At 47.3% G+C, this 13,281-nt stretch overlaps 1 protein-coding gene across 1 annotated transcript in view; it reads right to left on the bottom strand.

Annotated features, from left to right (window-relative positions):
* TMX1 (thioredoxin related transmembrane protein 1) overlaps positions 1 to 12,715 on the bottom strand; it is a 17,838-nt gene extending 5,123 nt beyond the window's left edge. Inside the window, exons 1-7 of the mRNA XM_018558372.1 lie at positions 12,460 to 12,715; positions 11,308 to 11,423; positions 8,682 to 8,727; positions 6,227 to 6,355; positions 4,909 to 4,954; positions 4,244 to 4,345; positions 2,323 to 2,389 (exon numbers count right to left, since the gene is read on the bottom strand). Coding sequence (XP_018413874.1) covers positions 2,323 to 2,389; positions 4,244 to 4,345; positions 4,909 to 4,954; positions 6,227 to 6,355; positions 8,682 to 8,727; positions 11,308 to 11,423; positions 12,460 to 12,596 — 643 coding nt within the window. The 5' untranslated portion in view covers positions 12,597 to 12,715. The remainder of the gene's footprint in view (positions 1 to 2,322; positions 2,390 to 4,243; positions 4,346 to 4,908; positions 4,955 to 6,226; positions 6,356 to 8,681; positions 8,728 to 11,307; positions 11,424 to 12,459) is intronic.
* Between the last annotated feature and the right edge of the window lie 566 nt (positions 12,716 to 13,281).

Raw genomic sequence — 13,281 nt, 5'->3', positions numbered from 1 at the left:
TTTTTTTTTTGTCAGCCCCTGAGGCCGAAGAAAAAAAAAAGAAAAAAAAAAAGACGACTGTGCGTAGCTTTAGATTTAAAGAACTCTGGGGAAAAATTACCTTAACCCTTGCAGTGGAGCTCCTACCGCACAGCAAGGGTTAAGTGCACATTTTTGTCTAGGAAATAAATAAAGTTATACTCACCTGAGCAAGCACTAGTTTGATCGCACTGCACCGGACCGCAGGCACAATGTGCCTTGCAATCCCGTGCGGACTAACGCATTGAGGCCGGGGGGCGTGGCTATGGTGCCAATCACTTCAATGGCCCGCCACGCCCCCTCCTGCCCCGCAAAAAAGTGAGCTGGCAGCGATGCAGTGCGTTCTGGCCGGATCGCACTGCATCTGGTGTGAACGAACCCTTAGACTACCCACTCCAGCGGTCTAAGGTCCCATGAGTCATCACATCCAAGAGTGTATTGGATGTGATGACGCTGAGGGATACACCATTGCTGGAGTGGAGGAGGGGACAGGCTTCAGGGACCAGAGTAGCAGCCAGCTGGCACTCAGAATCCAGCGAGTAGAACTGTTATTTCCTGCTCCTAGAAGATAATGAGCACGTAACCCTTGCAGTGCATGGGGTAACCCCACTGCAAGGGTTAAGATCATTAATCCCTGGTGTTCTTCTTTAATACTATTCAGGTCTGCTTACAATACAAGCTATTTAGGGCATAGTAGTAAAACCTGCCATCATCAAGTACGTCACAGCAGGTGGTAAAACTTTGAACTTGACTTAAAAATGTTATTGCAACTTGTTGTTTCTCCTGAATTCAATCTCTCTCACTCTCGATATAAAACCCCATTCATGTTTGATTTCAAATCAATGTATTTAAACTCCCCATAGGCAAGACATCTAAGGAGGAAGTAAATGAACAAAAACGGGTTAAAAATCGGATTGCCATAGCTCCCCAATAGATAAGCAGGCCCGGGGACTGACTGCCGCCCCTCCGCCCATGTCCAATAGATGAAGCTGAGCCAAGACATCCAAGAAGGCAGATTGCTTGTATCAGCATCTCCGGCTGTCCTTGGATGCCAATGGTCAGCTGTACTGAGAATGATAATGAAGGGCCACTGCTGCTGTAAGGCAGGAATTAGGATTTTCAGGCTGTTGGCTTTGAAACGTTCAGCTATAAAAAGCAACATAAAGCGGATTTACATTTTTTTTAATCACAAAAAGGTGCTCTTGCTGATAAAGGGGAACTCCAGGACAACATTACTCCTTTCGTTTTGGAAAGAGTAGGTAAAGGTTTAGACCTTCTCACATTGGACAACATGCATAAAAGCACTTTGAAAGTGAAAGGGAGATTCCTCATATTCCCATGACAGAACAGACAAAACAAATGGCGGAGTCTAAAGCGCTACTACCCTTTGAGAACGGGGGGGGGAGGTAGTTGATGGAGGTTTTCTGTCACGTCAGATGCTCCGTTCGATGTAAATGACGAGAGGGAGACAGAGGTAACACATGAGGCATAAGTGATGGTGCCAAGAAAAAGAGAGTGTAGTAACTCACCATGAGGTACACATGGGTGTGCCGTCATCGACGTCCGGGTCTCTGTGGTGGGGGCTTGGTCCTGTGGATTCCTCTGGGTTTGATCGAAGTGTGTGCTGGCTCCGTCGGTTTGCTGGAGGGCCGCTGATGAGGTGGTGATGGTGTCCGTTGGTGCCGGAGAGGTGGTCCTCAGCGGCCCTCAAGCAAACCGACGGAGCCAGCACACACTTCGATCAAACCCAGAGGAATCCACAGGATCAAGTCCCCACCACAGAGACCCGGATGTCGATGACGGCACACCCATGTGTACCTCATGGTGAGTTACTACACTCTCTTTTTCTTGGCACCATCACTTATGCCTCATGTGTTACCTCTGTCTCCCTCTCGTCATTTACATCGAACGGAGCATCTGACGTGACAGAAAACCTCCATCAACGACCCCCCCCCCCCTCTAAGGGTAGTAGCGCTTTAGACTCCGCCATTTGTTTTGTCTGTTCTGTCTCTCAACTTGGACACCCCGGTCCACACTGAAACTAAAGTTGCACACCCCCCTGCATACCCCACTACCCCAAAATAAACTTCCTTCTCCGTTTTTGGATCATAGCCGTAAGAGCGCTGACATAGATAGGACTCAGGTCTCAAACTTTCCTCATATTCCCATGTCACGCTGGAACAGGAAGTGAGGGGAAATCTCCCCAGAGGGGACACAGCAATAAAAAAAAAAGGAAGCACCCTTCCTTGCTCTATCCTTTTTGTGGCTGGATTGTGTCTGATGTATCAAAAGAAATGAACTCACTGTGGGGGTATCCCTGGGGCCGGTGCCTCTTTGTCGGACACAAGTAGTCTGCCACAAACACCAGAAGCTGCAATAAAGAAAGAACGCAATCAGAGAGGACATACAGTGCCGTCTTGTATATACAATCCTCCATAGACTGTACAATGTTCCAAGACAAGGAATACATTTAAAGTTAAAAGAGAACTATGGGGTAACCTTTTCATCCCATAGTTCTCTTTAGGGTCACGAGAGGACATATACTAACTTCCTCCCGTGACCCAAAGCTCAGTATATAGGGGGCTATTGCTCGCTATATACTGAGAGCGCCGCAGCCGGGACGGATCCTCAATACGGTCGAGATCCACCCCGCTGGCTGATTGAGAGCGGGCTTTGCCTATCTAGAGGCAGAGCTAGTTGTGCCCGCCCCCTCCACTGTCCGTCCCTCCAGCCAGCGATGGAGGATCGGAGGGAAGGGGGAATCCCTGCGGGGAGCAGTGGCCGACAGTCACCTCTCTCCACAGGGAGACAATCGGGAAGTGAGCGGATCGGCTGCATGTTTCTGCTCACTCCCCGATCTATAGAGCCGACGTGGAACAGTTTCAATGTCACACGTCGGCTCTAACTATGAGTAAGAGTGAAAATCACGCACGTCATAGTTCTCCTTTAAAGTATAATTTGCTTATACTTCACCTTCCCTTGTTCCCCCTCATCAACATGCTAATTACAGTTTTAAATAAAACCTGTTTTCATGACATACCTTATTTTAGGCTTGGTGATGTTATATCCCTATGCAATGCATGGGTGCCCCTTAGGTCGATCACAATCTACCAGTCGTTCGCAAAGCTAACGCTGGTAGATCGCAAGTCAGCTCGCTGTCCCGGGCTTCCTCCCACATGTATCAGATGCAGCCGGGAGGGGCATGAAAACTACGATTTATTGAGTCCATACCCCACAGACCTCACATCTTTATACAGCTTTAGGCCAACAAACTGAAGAGCAATTCTAAAGGATGTGAGAAGCCAATCAGTGAGCTACTGGATGGATTCCAGTACTAAAGTCAGAACTACATTCACTTTAATCTTCAGGACACTAGGCAATTCTAGTCAAACGCTACTTTTTTCTTAATTACTCTATCTGCGGTTTTAAATGGTCCTTAATAGGACATGTTGCGTCCAAAGAAACGCAGAGCAACACTGCCATCTGTATTGCTCAATTAAAGGTAATGGGATTTTGCTGACCTATGTTTGAGGTGCATTTCAAATCCATGTAAACCACAGAATGCTCATCGACACAAGCACCTAATCTCTTTGTACAGTCAACTGAAGCAGTTCCTGTACTAAAGACTGCTCACTGCTGCTCTCTACTTGTGCAGGCTGACTGGTCTCATCTCCGCCCCTCCTGTAATAAAGACCGCTGACTGCTCCTCTCTGTCCTTGTGCAGGGTGACTTGTCTTGTCTCTGCCCCCTCCTGTAATAAAGACCCGTCACTGCTACTCTCTCTCTTTGTACAGGGTGACTGGACTCGACTTCGCCCCTCCTGTAATAAAGACCGGTCACTGCTGCTCTCTCTCTTTGTACAGGGTGACTGGTCTGGTCTACACCCCCTCCTGTAATAAAAACCAGTCACTGCTGCTCTTTCCTTGTACAGGGTGACTGGTTTTGCCTCCGCTTCCTCCTATAATAAAGACTGCTCACTGCTGCTCTCTCTCCTTGTGCAGGGTGGCTGGTCTTGGCTCCGCCCCTCCTGTAATAAAGACAGCTCACTATCCTTGTGCAGGGTGACTGGTCTCGTCTACGCCACTTCTGTAGTTTTATGCAGGCAGCCTGTAGTGGGTGGAGCCTGCTCGGTCCCTGGGACAGCACTACTTTCTCTGTCACAGTTATATTACGTTTATAACAATATCCCTAGGGATTCAACACACACAATACCTCGTCTACTCACCAAGCCCAGAATGAGACCTAGAAGTAGAGTGAACAATGCAAAAATGAGATACGATCCCCAGACTGGAATATCGAGGTCTTCAACAAAGTATTCGTGACAGTACTGAAAAGAGAGAAAACACCCACCGTCACTGACAGCCAGGGCACATGGGATATACAGAGCCGAATGTCTCAATAAAGACCATCAGCATATGAAGCAGTTTCAAATCAGGCGAATCTCATGGCTGCTGTACAACTGCTTTTAGCATAACAAAGAACTATAAATACTTTGGGTCATACAAACATACAGTACACACACACACACAAACTTTCTTTATCGTATTGGTGCACAGTGGCTTAGTGGTTAGCACTGGGGTCCCCAGTTTGAATCCCAGTCAGGACACTATCCGCATGGAGTTTGCATATTCTCCCTGTGCTTGTGTGGGTTTCCTTTCACACTGCAAAACACATGCCGATAGCTAAATTTGCTCCTTTATGATACACTACGGAGCATGTCTATGATGGCTGCCTCAATATGTGCCCCAAAAGCAGACACAGCGCTTTGAGTCCCCAGGAAGAAATGCGCTTTCATGTAACAGATCAAAAAGAAAGAAAATAAGAGAAGATCACCAACCCGATCTTGTGGTGTAACAAAGAGCAGAAAACAGTTATAGGGATTCTACTTACCCGAATATACATCGATAGGTGGAACAGAGCCGACATGGCACTCATTCTATAACAAAAGAAAACAGGAAAATGTATTAAACTTGAAGACGAATCTTTTTATATTTTGCCTTCCTGGTTGTTCCTTTTCCCTCATCAACATGATAATGAAAATATTAAAGAAAACCTAAGTTTTCATTACATCCCATAATTCATACCCAGTGATGTCATCATTACTTTTTTGTGCAGGGAGAGGGAGAAGGAGGAAGTGAAGGAGGAGAGAGAGAGAGAGAGAGTGGAGGGAGAGAAGAGGGGTGACCGTACGGTTCCATACACACAACTTCCACAATGTGTTCACATGCAGTCCACAGAAACTTCATCAACCTCCCAGCATTTTGTGAGCTTGTGGCTCCATCCCTCGCCCGCTGCACTCCCTCCCTGGCGTCTGCGAATGCTGGCGCCAGGGGTACTCACCACTCCATTGCATAGCTGTCCATTCAAGGAGGCCCTGGGTGCTACAGGATATCAATATCCACAACATGGCAGCATACATAGGGAGCATGGATGGCAAACCGCCCCATTCAAGGCGATGCCGAGAACTCTGAGCCGAACCAAATGCGAGTAAGGGAAAGCTCTGCTAGAGCCGATATGCACCCGGGGATGGTTACTTTTCCTCAAGGCGGATAAGAAACCTCAGGGATAGATGGGGAGGGAGGGTCCCATAATAGGATAACCTGGAGGTTAATCCTCGGACAAGCCCAGGCATGCAACCCCCCAGGTCCAGTGTCCCTGATTCACGGGGGAGCACGCACTGGGAGGCCCCTGCAACTAGCACGCAGGCCTATGGACAAAATAACAAATGGTTATAATGCTCCTGTTAGGCCGGAGGAAACACAATAAACTGAGGTGGTGGGGCAGTACCGCCCCTTTTATTTTAATTGTGGATGATGCGTTTCCTGTTTTAGGTGGGTGGATCCTTCTCTCAGGTGCTGCCCTGGATGATGACTTGGGAAAATCCAAATCACTAATGGACAGAAAATGTGCACACAGCTGGCCACACACTGTGCGAATGTCGGCGGAGTCCTGCCGACTGGGGAAATATAAACAGTGTGCGGCCCTACTGGCACCCGTTTGTTGAAGGAGGCGGTGTGAAATTTCTCAGCAGAACAGTGACTGCAGCCAATCCTCTGACCCGCTGGGGATGTGGATTGTCTTTTTTTTTACCGTGGATAAGTGTATGGTCGAATTTCCAGATGCCACCATTTGCACACCCTGTTGTGTTAGTATCGCCCGGCCACGTTTATTCTCAGCACAAATCTCAGTAAGTTCAGCTTTTACTTACAGCAGAGAGTCCGGGCAGAACCAGGATGACACGGGCTCTAGCCCCTCCCACTCCTTCTCGCTCACAAAGCTTATGAAGTCCTTGTGCATTCTGGATCCGTGGTACTTCCGGAAAACGCCATCTTTACAGCTGATCGGAAAGACACCAATGAGGAAGAGTGTTAGCCAAATGCTTCCAGATGGAACAAAGCAAAGCATTCCTGGAAATACCTCTGATACACCAAAATGCATTGGGTGGTCTTGTAGGTGGTTTTATTAAAGTGAAAATGTCCCTTTGCCCATTCAGGACCTCCTGATCACCCCCCATCTCAGCCGATACTTACCTTGATCGTGCTATGGCACCACTCTGATCATCTGCTGATGCATGGGACAATATCCAGTACTTCTTAGTATGAAGGACATGTGACCTTCTCCCCTTCCTCTAATGCTGCCATGTTCAGCAAGTGAACCACCACCCACCAGGGCTGAGCAATGTCATATGTGAAAGGAAAGAGGTCACTAGCCAGGCAGCTAGCATTTTCAGGTGGTCAGCAATGGCATCCTTCATATTTATCTTATGACAGGTGACTTCTACATTTGGGAGCAAAGAAGGTAATTGCGGTTCCATCACAGTTTTTTCCATTAGCAAAGGTCACACTGATTAGTCAAATGACATTATTTGATTTAAAGATACGAAGCTCCACAAATAAAGATGGATTTTAAGCTCAAGAAGTACTGCCTAAATACCAGAGAATTGTGTATGCTTCTTGAATCTCGGTGAGCTTTGTGTATTTCTTCCAGATCTGTGCAGTACTCCAGTGTGAGACTTGGAGCTTCCTGTGATAAAGACCGCTTCATGCTTCTCTCTCCTTGTGCAGGGTGACTAGTCTCGTCTCCACCCCCTCCTGTAGTTTTCTGTGGGCAGCCTGTAGCGGGTGGGGCCTGCTGGATCCCTCACACGGCTCTGCTCTCTGCACAGGCTATGTCCAGCACAGTGACGCCACTGCTACTTTTATATTGTAATAACGGGATTTGTAAAGGTATTTGGTGCACACAAAATGGACTTGTATCCTTTGCGTCTATTGAGAAATATGTTTGGAGAGAGAAACCACTGTGTGACAGCCATGGCTGCCTCCTTACAAACAGTAGAGGGAGCACGTTTTGTCACCCTAGTACAGGAAATGTGTTACTGTGAGCAGCTTCAGGTAAAATAAGTCCTTTTAATAAGTCACTCTCCTTTGTGCAGCCTGTAGAACAGGGGCAGGCGACCTGGGCACTCCAGATATCGTGTAACTTCAAATCCCAAGAGGCATTGTAAGAGTGAGAGCCGCGACTCCCAAAAAGCACAGGGATGATGGAATTTACAGGTTCAGCACTGCTGGAATGCCAAGGTTGCCCAGCCCTGCTTTAGAACATCATAAAAGCATGTTTTAAATTCCACCTTCTACCAGGAAGAAGAAAAAAAGATGCGTGACATCCAGCACAAGCACATGATATAAGCATACAGTCATGGGCAAGAATATTGGCACCCCTACATTTCTGTCAGATAATGCACCACCTCACGTGTTCCGATTAAAACTGTTTCGGCATTGTCACGTTTATTTCTTTTGTTTGTATTGGAATGACACAAAATGACAGCTTTTTGGTAAATCCCATCATTCTACTGTTTTCAGAAAAAGAAATGAGGCCTTCAAAAGAAAGAAACACAGTCCCTACAGTCACACATGGTGGGGGGTCACTGATATTTTGGGGTTGCTTTGCTGCTTCAGGCACTGGATGTCTTGACTGTGTGCATGGTATTATGAAATCTGAAGACTACCAAAGATTTCTGGGGTGCAATATAGGGCCCAGTGTCAGAAAGTTGGGTCTGCGTCAGAGGTCATGGGTCTTACAGCAGGACAATGACCCAAAGCACACGTCAAAAAGCTCCCAGAAATGGTTTCAGACAAAGCGCTGGAGAGTACTGGACTGGCCAACAATGAGTCCAGATCTGAGTCCCATAGAGCTCCTGTGGAGAGATCTCAAAGCAGCATTTGGGAAAAGGAACCCTTCCAATCTGAGAGACTTGGAGCAGTTGGTGAAAGAAGACTGCTCAAAATTCCTGTAAGAAACTAATTGATGGTTACCGGAAGCCATTGATTTCAGTTATTTTTTCCAAGGGCTGTGCTACCAAATATTAATTGCCAATAATTTTGCCCAGTCCATTTTTGGAGTTTTGCGTGGAATGCGTCAGATTTGATTTCTCCACTTTTTTGTGTCATACCAATACAAACAATAGAAATAAATATGAGAATGCTGAAACATTTGTCATTGCAAGAATTTTCGGTGTGAAGTGGTGCATTATCAGACAGAAATGCAGGGGTGCCAATATTTTTGGCCATGACTGTACGATGCTCTGACAACCTCATCGTGGTGCCGTCATGGACGAATATGGAAAAATACAGGATGTGTGATGAGGTCTATACGGAGATACTCACTGATATATTGTAGGCAGGGCTGTTATGATAAAACGGCCGCTCAGTCCTAGAAAACAGAACACATTACTAAGAATGTGGTACAGAGGGCAATGTGCATCACACAGATTAAATTATTAGAAATTAATGTATTATTCAGTTATAATAATTTTTAATTTATAACACCGTTTGTATACCATACACTGAGATTTCAGCTGTTGGTGGAAACTGGACAACCAAATCGCCCGCCATCTATTTTTATGCGTCTATAGAACGCCACACCACAATTTCTGCAACCGAGATCCAAGCTCAGCCTGCTGCAGCCATAAGGACAGGTCCTCTTTTCTCTAGGATTTTGAATTTTAAATAGCCATGTAACACATGTACCTTGATATAGCACCATGTTAGACTTCTGGTCACACTTTGGTTGGCCATCAATCAACATTGGAAACTAACGGTCATTACCAGAAACCCCATGCCACTTTTTGTGTCCCTCAGAACCCCCCATACTATCATACTATCTACGTCTTCGACAGCGACAAGGCCCAAAGAAAGCACGATCAAGCAGTTTCCACTCAGGCTTTGCAATCACAGGACGTAGATAGCATGAGGGGGCTTGGGTTGCATGGTATCGCTGGTAATAACTTCCGTTTCCAGATGCCAACTGCTGGGCAACCGGGGTGCTGACAGAAGTCAAACATGGTGCTACACATTTATTCAGGTATGTTATATGGCTGTTTAGATGAACATTCACCCTAGCACCATGTTTGACCTCTGACCTCCAATCAGCATTGGACACTTCTGGCTATTACCAGCAACACCCTGCAACCCAAAGGTGCCGCTCAGCCCTCCTCATGTTGATAGCTGGACAGTCAAACATGGTGCCATGCATTTATCCAGAAACATGTGTTATATGGCTGTTTAAGATTCCAGTCTGATCTTCCACTTAAAAAGAAAATGTGGTAATAAAAGTGGACGTTCGCCCTAACACCAAGTTTGACCTCTGTATGTGCACCAATAGTCCAGCAACCAGCATTGGAAACAGCTGGCTATTACCAGCAACACCCTGCAACCCAAGGTGCCGCTCAGCCCTCCTCATGTTGATAGCTGGGCAGTCAAACACGGTGCTGTGTGTTATATGGCTGGTAAAGATTCCAGGGTGATCTTTCACTTTAACTAAAATAAATTGTAGTAATAAAAGTGGACGTTTACCCTAACACCATGTTTGACCTCTGTCTGTGCACCAATAGTCCAGCAATCGGCATCGGATACCCACCTTAGGTTCTGAGGTGTTGTTCAACCCCCCTCATGCTATCTACGTCCCCCTCACGCTATCTACAGTTGCAAAGCCTGAGTGGAAATTGATTATAGTTACATAGTATTTGAGGTTGAATAAAGACACAGGTCCATCGAGTTCAACCTTTGTCAGTGTCTGTGTGTGTAGTGCGTGAATGTGATCGAATGTGCTTCCTTTGTGCCCTGAGGCTGTCAAAGACATAGATAGCATGAGGAGAGCTGAATGATAACATGAGACATGGGGTTGCTGGTAACAGTAGATATTTCCCAATGCTAGACAATCGGAGCACGGACTGAAGTAAAACGTGGCGCTATGCATTCATCCGGGCACATGTATTATATGGCTGGTTAAAGTTCATTGAGTAATGCTAGAGAGAACTTTGCCTTTAAAATATGAATATACGGCAAGAGTAGTGAGACTCCACAACAGGGGGAAAAGAGCCTGGAAAAACGGAGGTCTTGCCATCCTGAAAATACAAGCTTCTGGCTGCCTCAGTGAATCAACATTGAACAAATACTGAAGTGTCAGGGAGGGCTGGTCCCGCAAGAGAGCATGAGCAGTAACCTCACACCACATCAGGTACCGCTTAATATTTGCTTTAATACTGAGCTGTAGAAATAATACAGCTGAAATGTTAAAGGTCATGTTTTCAGTCCAGTCTTTGGATATGCCTTCTGAGTGGACCATGTTTTGGCTCAGATCACACAGTCTGCAATGGTCAATGCTGTCTTGATGGCCGCGCCCTCCCCCCCCACTTCAAGTCATATACTAACCTGACGCTGCTCTGCCGAGACCTTTGCGGTGTGACCTTGTCAGTGCTGCTCCATCTCTTAAACCCACTATAGGACTGCATGGAGATTGTGGCACGTATGCTTGGTAGATGCTGGACCAGATGGGTCAACATTTTGAGAAGAGGACCTAATGGGGTTCTTTAGTACTGGAACTGAAGGAATGACTTGGAGAAGCTGGACCAGACGGGTGAACATTATGAGAAGAGGACCCAATGGGGTTCTTTAGTTTTGGAGCTGAAGGAGTGACTTGGAGAAGCTGGACCAGACGGGTGAACATTGTGAGAAGAGGACCTAATGGGGTTCTTTAGTTCGGGAACTGAAGGAGTGACTTGGAGAAGCTACTAAACATCCTCAACACTACAAGTCCAGTTGGCTGTGACCAACTACTACTAGCTATCCCATGACCTGGATCAATGAGAACCTTCAGACATATGCAATACTTGGCAACCAGATTTTCGAATCATTAAAAAGTGGGTCATGACTGGTTGCTATGGTTTACTGAAGAATGCCCACTGCCTTCACTTTACTGGTTACATCGGGTTGGGCAACAAGGTGAAATTACCTGGCTGAGCAGTTACATCCACTTTTCCAATGTTGACATTGAGGTCTTCTCCCCACTCAGAAAATTCATTCCATTCTGGCTGCAGCTTCTGGCAGGCAGGACACCAGGGAGCATAGCTAGGGAACAAGACAACCAATAAAAATCTAAAAACTCTGCATTACAATGGGTGCAGATTACAGAGCTACTGAGCAATAATCATGAATCTGGATATAAAGGGAACCCATATGGAAGCTGCCATTACTTATTAGTTGTTACGGTGCAGGCACGAAGATGTCACCCTGACTCTGTCTTCACTAGCTAGGGAAGCTTTTCTCAACCTTTCTGCCCCAGAGGAACCCTTAAAATAAATTTTCAGGTCTAGGGGAACCTCTGCTAAAAACAATTCTTTGGGTCAAAGGGAAAAATGTCCCTTACATTTGTGGCAACTGGCCCCCCAATGCCCCCCTTAGGGTGCAGTGGTGGTCAGAAAGCCACTCTTACAGACAGCTAAAAAAAGAAGATCATTGGTGTCATGCCACTTGTTCTGCCAAGTGCACTGGCCCCAGAACTTGTTAAGCACCATCAAATGGGAAGGAACCCAGCTCAGCTCAAGGAACCCCCAACAATCTCTGGAGGAACCCTGGGGTTGCATGTAGCCCAGGCTGAGAATGGCCAATTAGGGAGTCAGTAATCGGGAACAAGCGTGCAGGAAAGAATGCCACCGATCTCAGGAGAAGGAGACCCTCCCAGTGCCCCCCGATCTCAGGAGAAGAAGGTGGTCCCCCCCCCCAGTGCCACCTATCTCAGGAGAAGAAGGTGGTCGCCCCCCCAGTGCCACCTATCTCAGGAGAAGAAGGGGGTCCCTCCCAGTGCCACCGATCTCATAGAAGGAGACCCTCCCAGGGTCAGGTAATGGCAATCAGAAGAGCTTCTTCAACCTTCCTAAACCACACAATTTAACAGCCATCTCATGTACATTGGGACTTTTGACATACGTGAAATAATAACAACCGACAGCTCCAATAGAAACAATCCCTCTGCATCGGATTCTAAAAATTCTACATGGGGGACCCCGATAATTCTGCATGGGGGACCCTGACAGCCCCTGATGGAAGGCGGGGAACCCCGCAGGATGATCGGGGTGCACACCTGGCCGGGCACGCCCTCACTTACAATTTGATCATCCATTCCCCGTGCAGGATCTCCCTCCAGTTGGTGTCAGTGATGTCGATGACGTCACCTTTACCGGCCAGCAGACCAGGCGGGAGGCAGAGGAGCAGCCCCAGGCAGAGGGTGTACAGCGGAGCCATGTTCTGAAGTCACACGTCACCTTCCCTGTTTACAGTCCGGGCTCGGAGTGGAAGAGGAAGCGGACACACCGGCTTCTACTGGAAGGAGGAAACACACAGCCCGCTGTCACACCCTTCACCTGCCGTACTATAGTAGCCGGCGAACTGTCATGAACATTTGCGGTGGCGACATCTGGTGGCCGGAGGCCGAACAGCACCTCCTGCTGGATGAGATTCCTGCTGTCAGAATGTATCTCAATCCAAGAATAAAAATCGAACATGCTGCAGTTTACTGGTCCTCCTCAGTCCCTGTTGGCGCACGCAACACGTAAAAAATGTGCAACACACTTGTGGCGCCATTACTTTTCAATGGCACCCCAAACACGGACAGTAAAATGCACTTCTTTCCCACTCGTGGACGTGTGCCGAACACGCAAGGAAACAACGCAGGGCGCTCACAGCTGAAAATGCTGCACGAGCTGCCTTGCCGCGTATGCCACAGTGTGGCAAAATGCATGCGAATGCGCACGAATGTGTTCTTGTGCATTCACGCATCACAAAGTTTGAGCAGGGCCTTAGATGTGGAGGGTGCCTCAGTTTTCTTTTTTATTTCAGCTAAAAACCAGGGCTGTCCCTACACTATTTGCCGCCTGAGACCAGGGTTGGGGGGGCGGTATGGTGTTGGCGGTGGATTCTCTGTAAGGGG

Source organism: Nanorana parkeri, unplaced genomic scaffold, assembly GCF_000935625.1.
Source record: "Nanorana parkeri isolate BGI_ZX_2015 unplaced genomic scaffold, ASM93562v1 scaffold335, whole genome shotgun sequence".
Taxonomy (NCBI): Eukaryota; Metazoa; Chordata; class Amphibia; order Anura; family Dicroglossidae; genus Nanorana; species Nanorana parkeri.
Note: the sequence above shows the minus strand (reverse complement) of the source record. Positions and strands in the feature narration are given on the sequence as shown.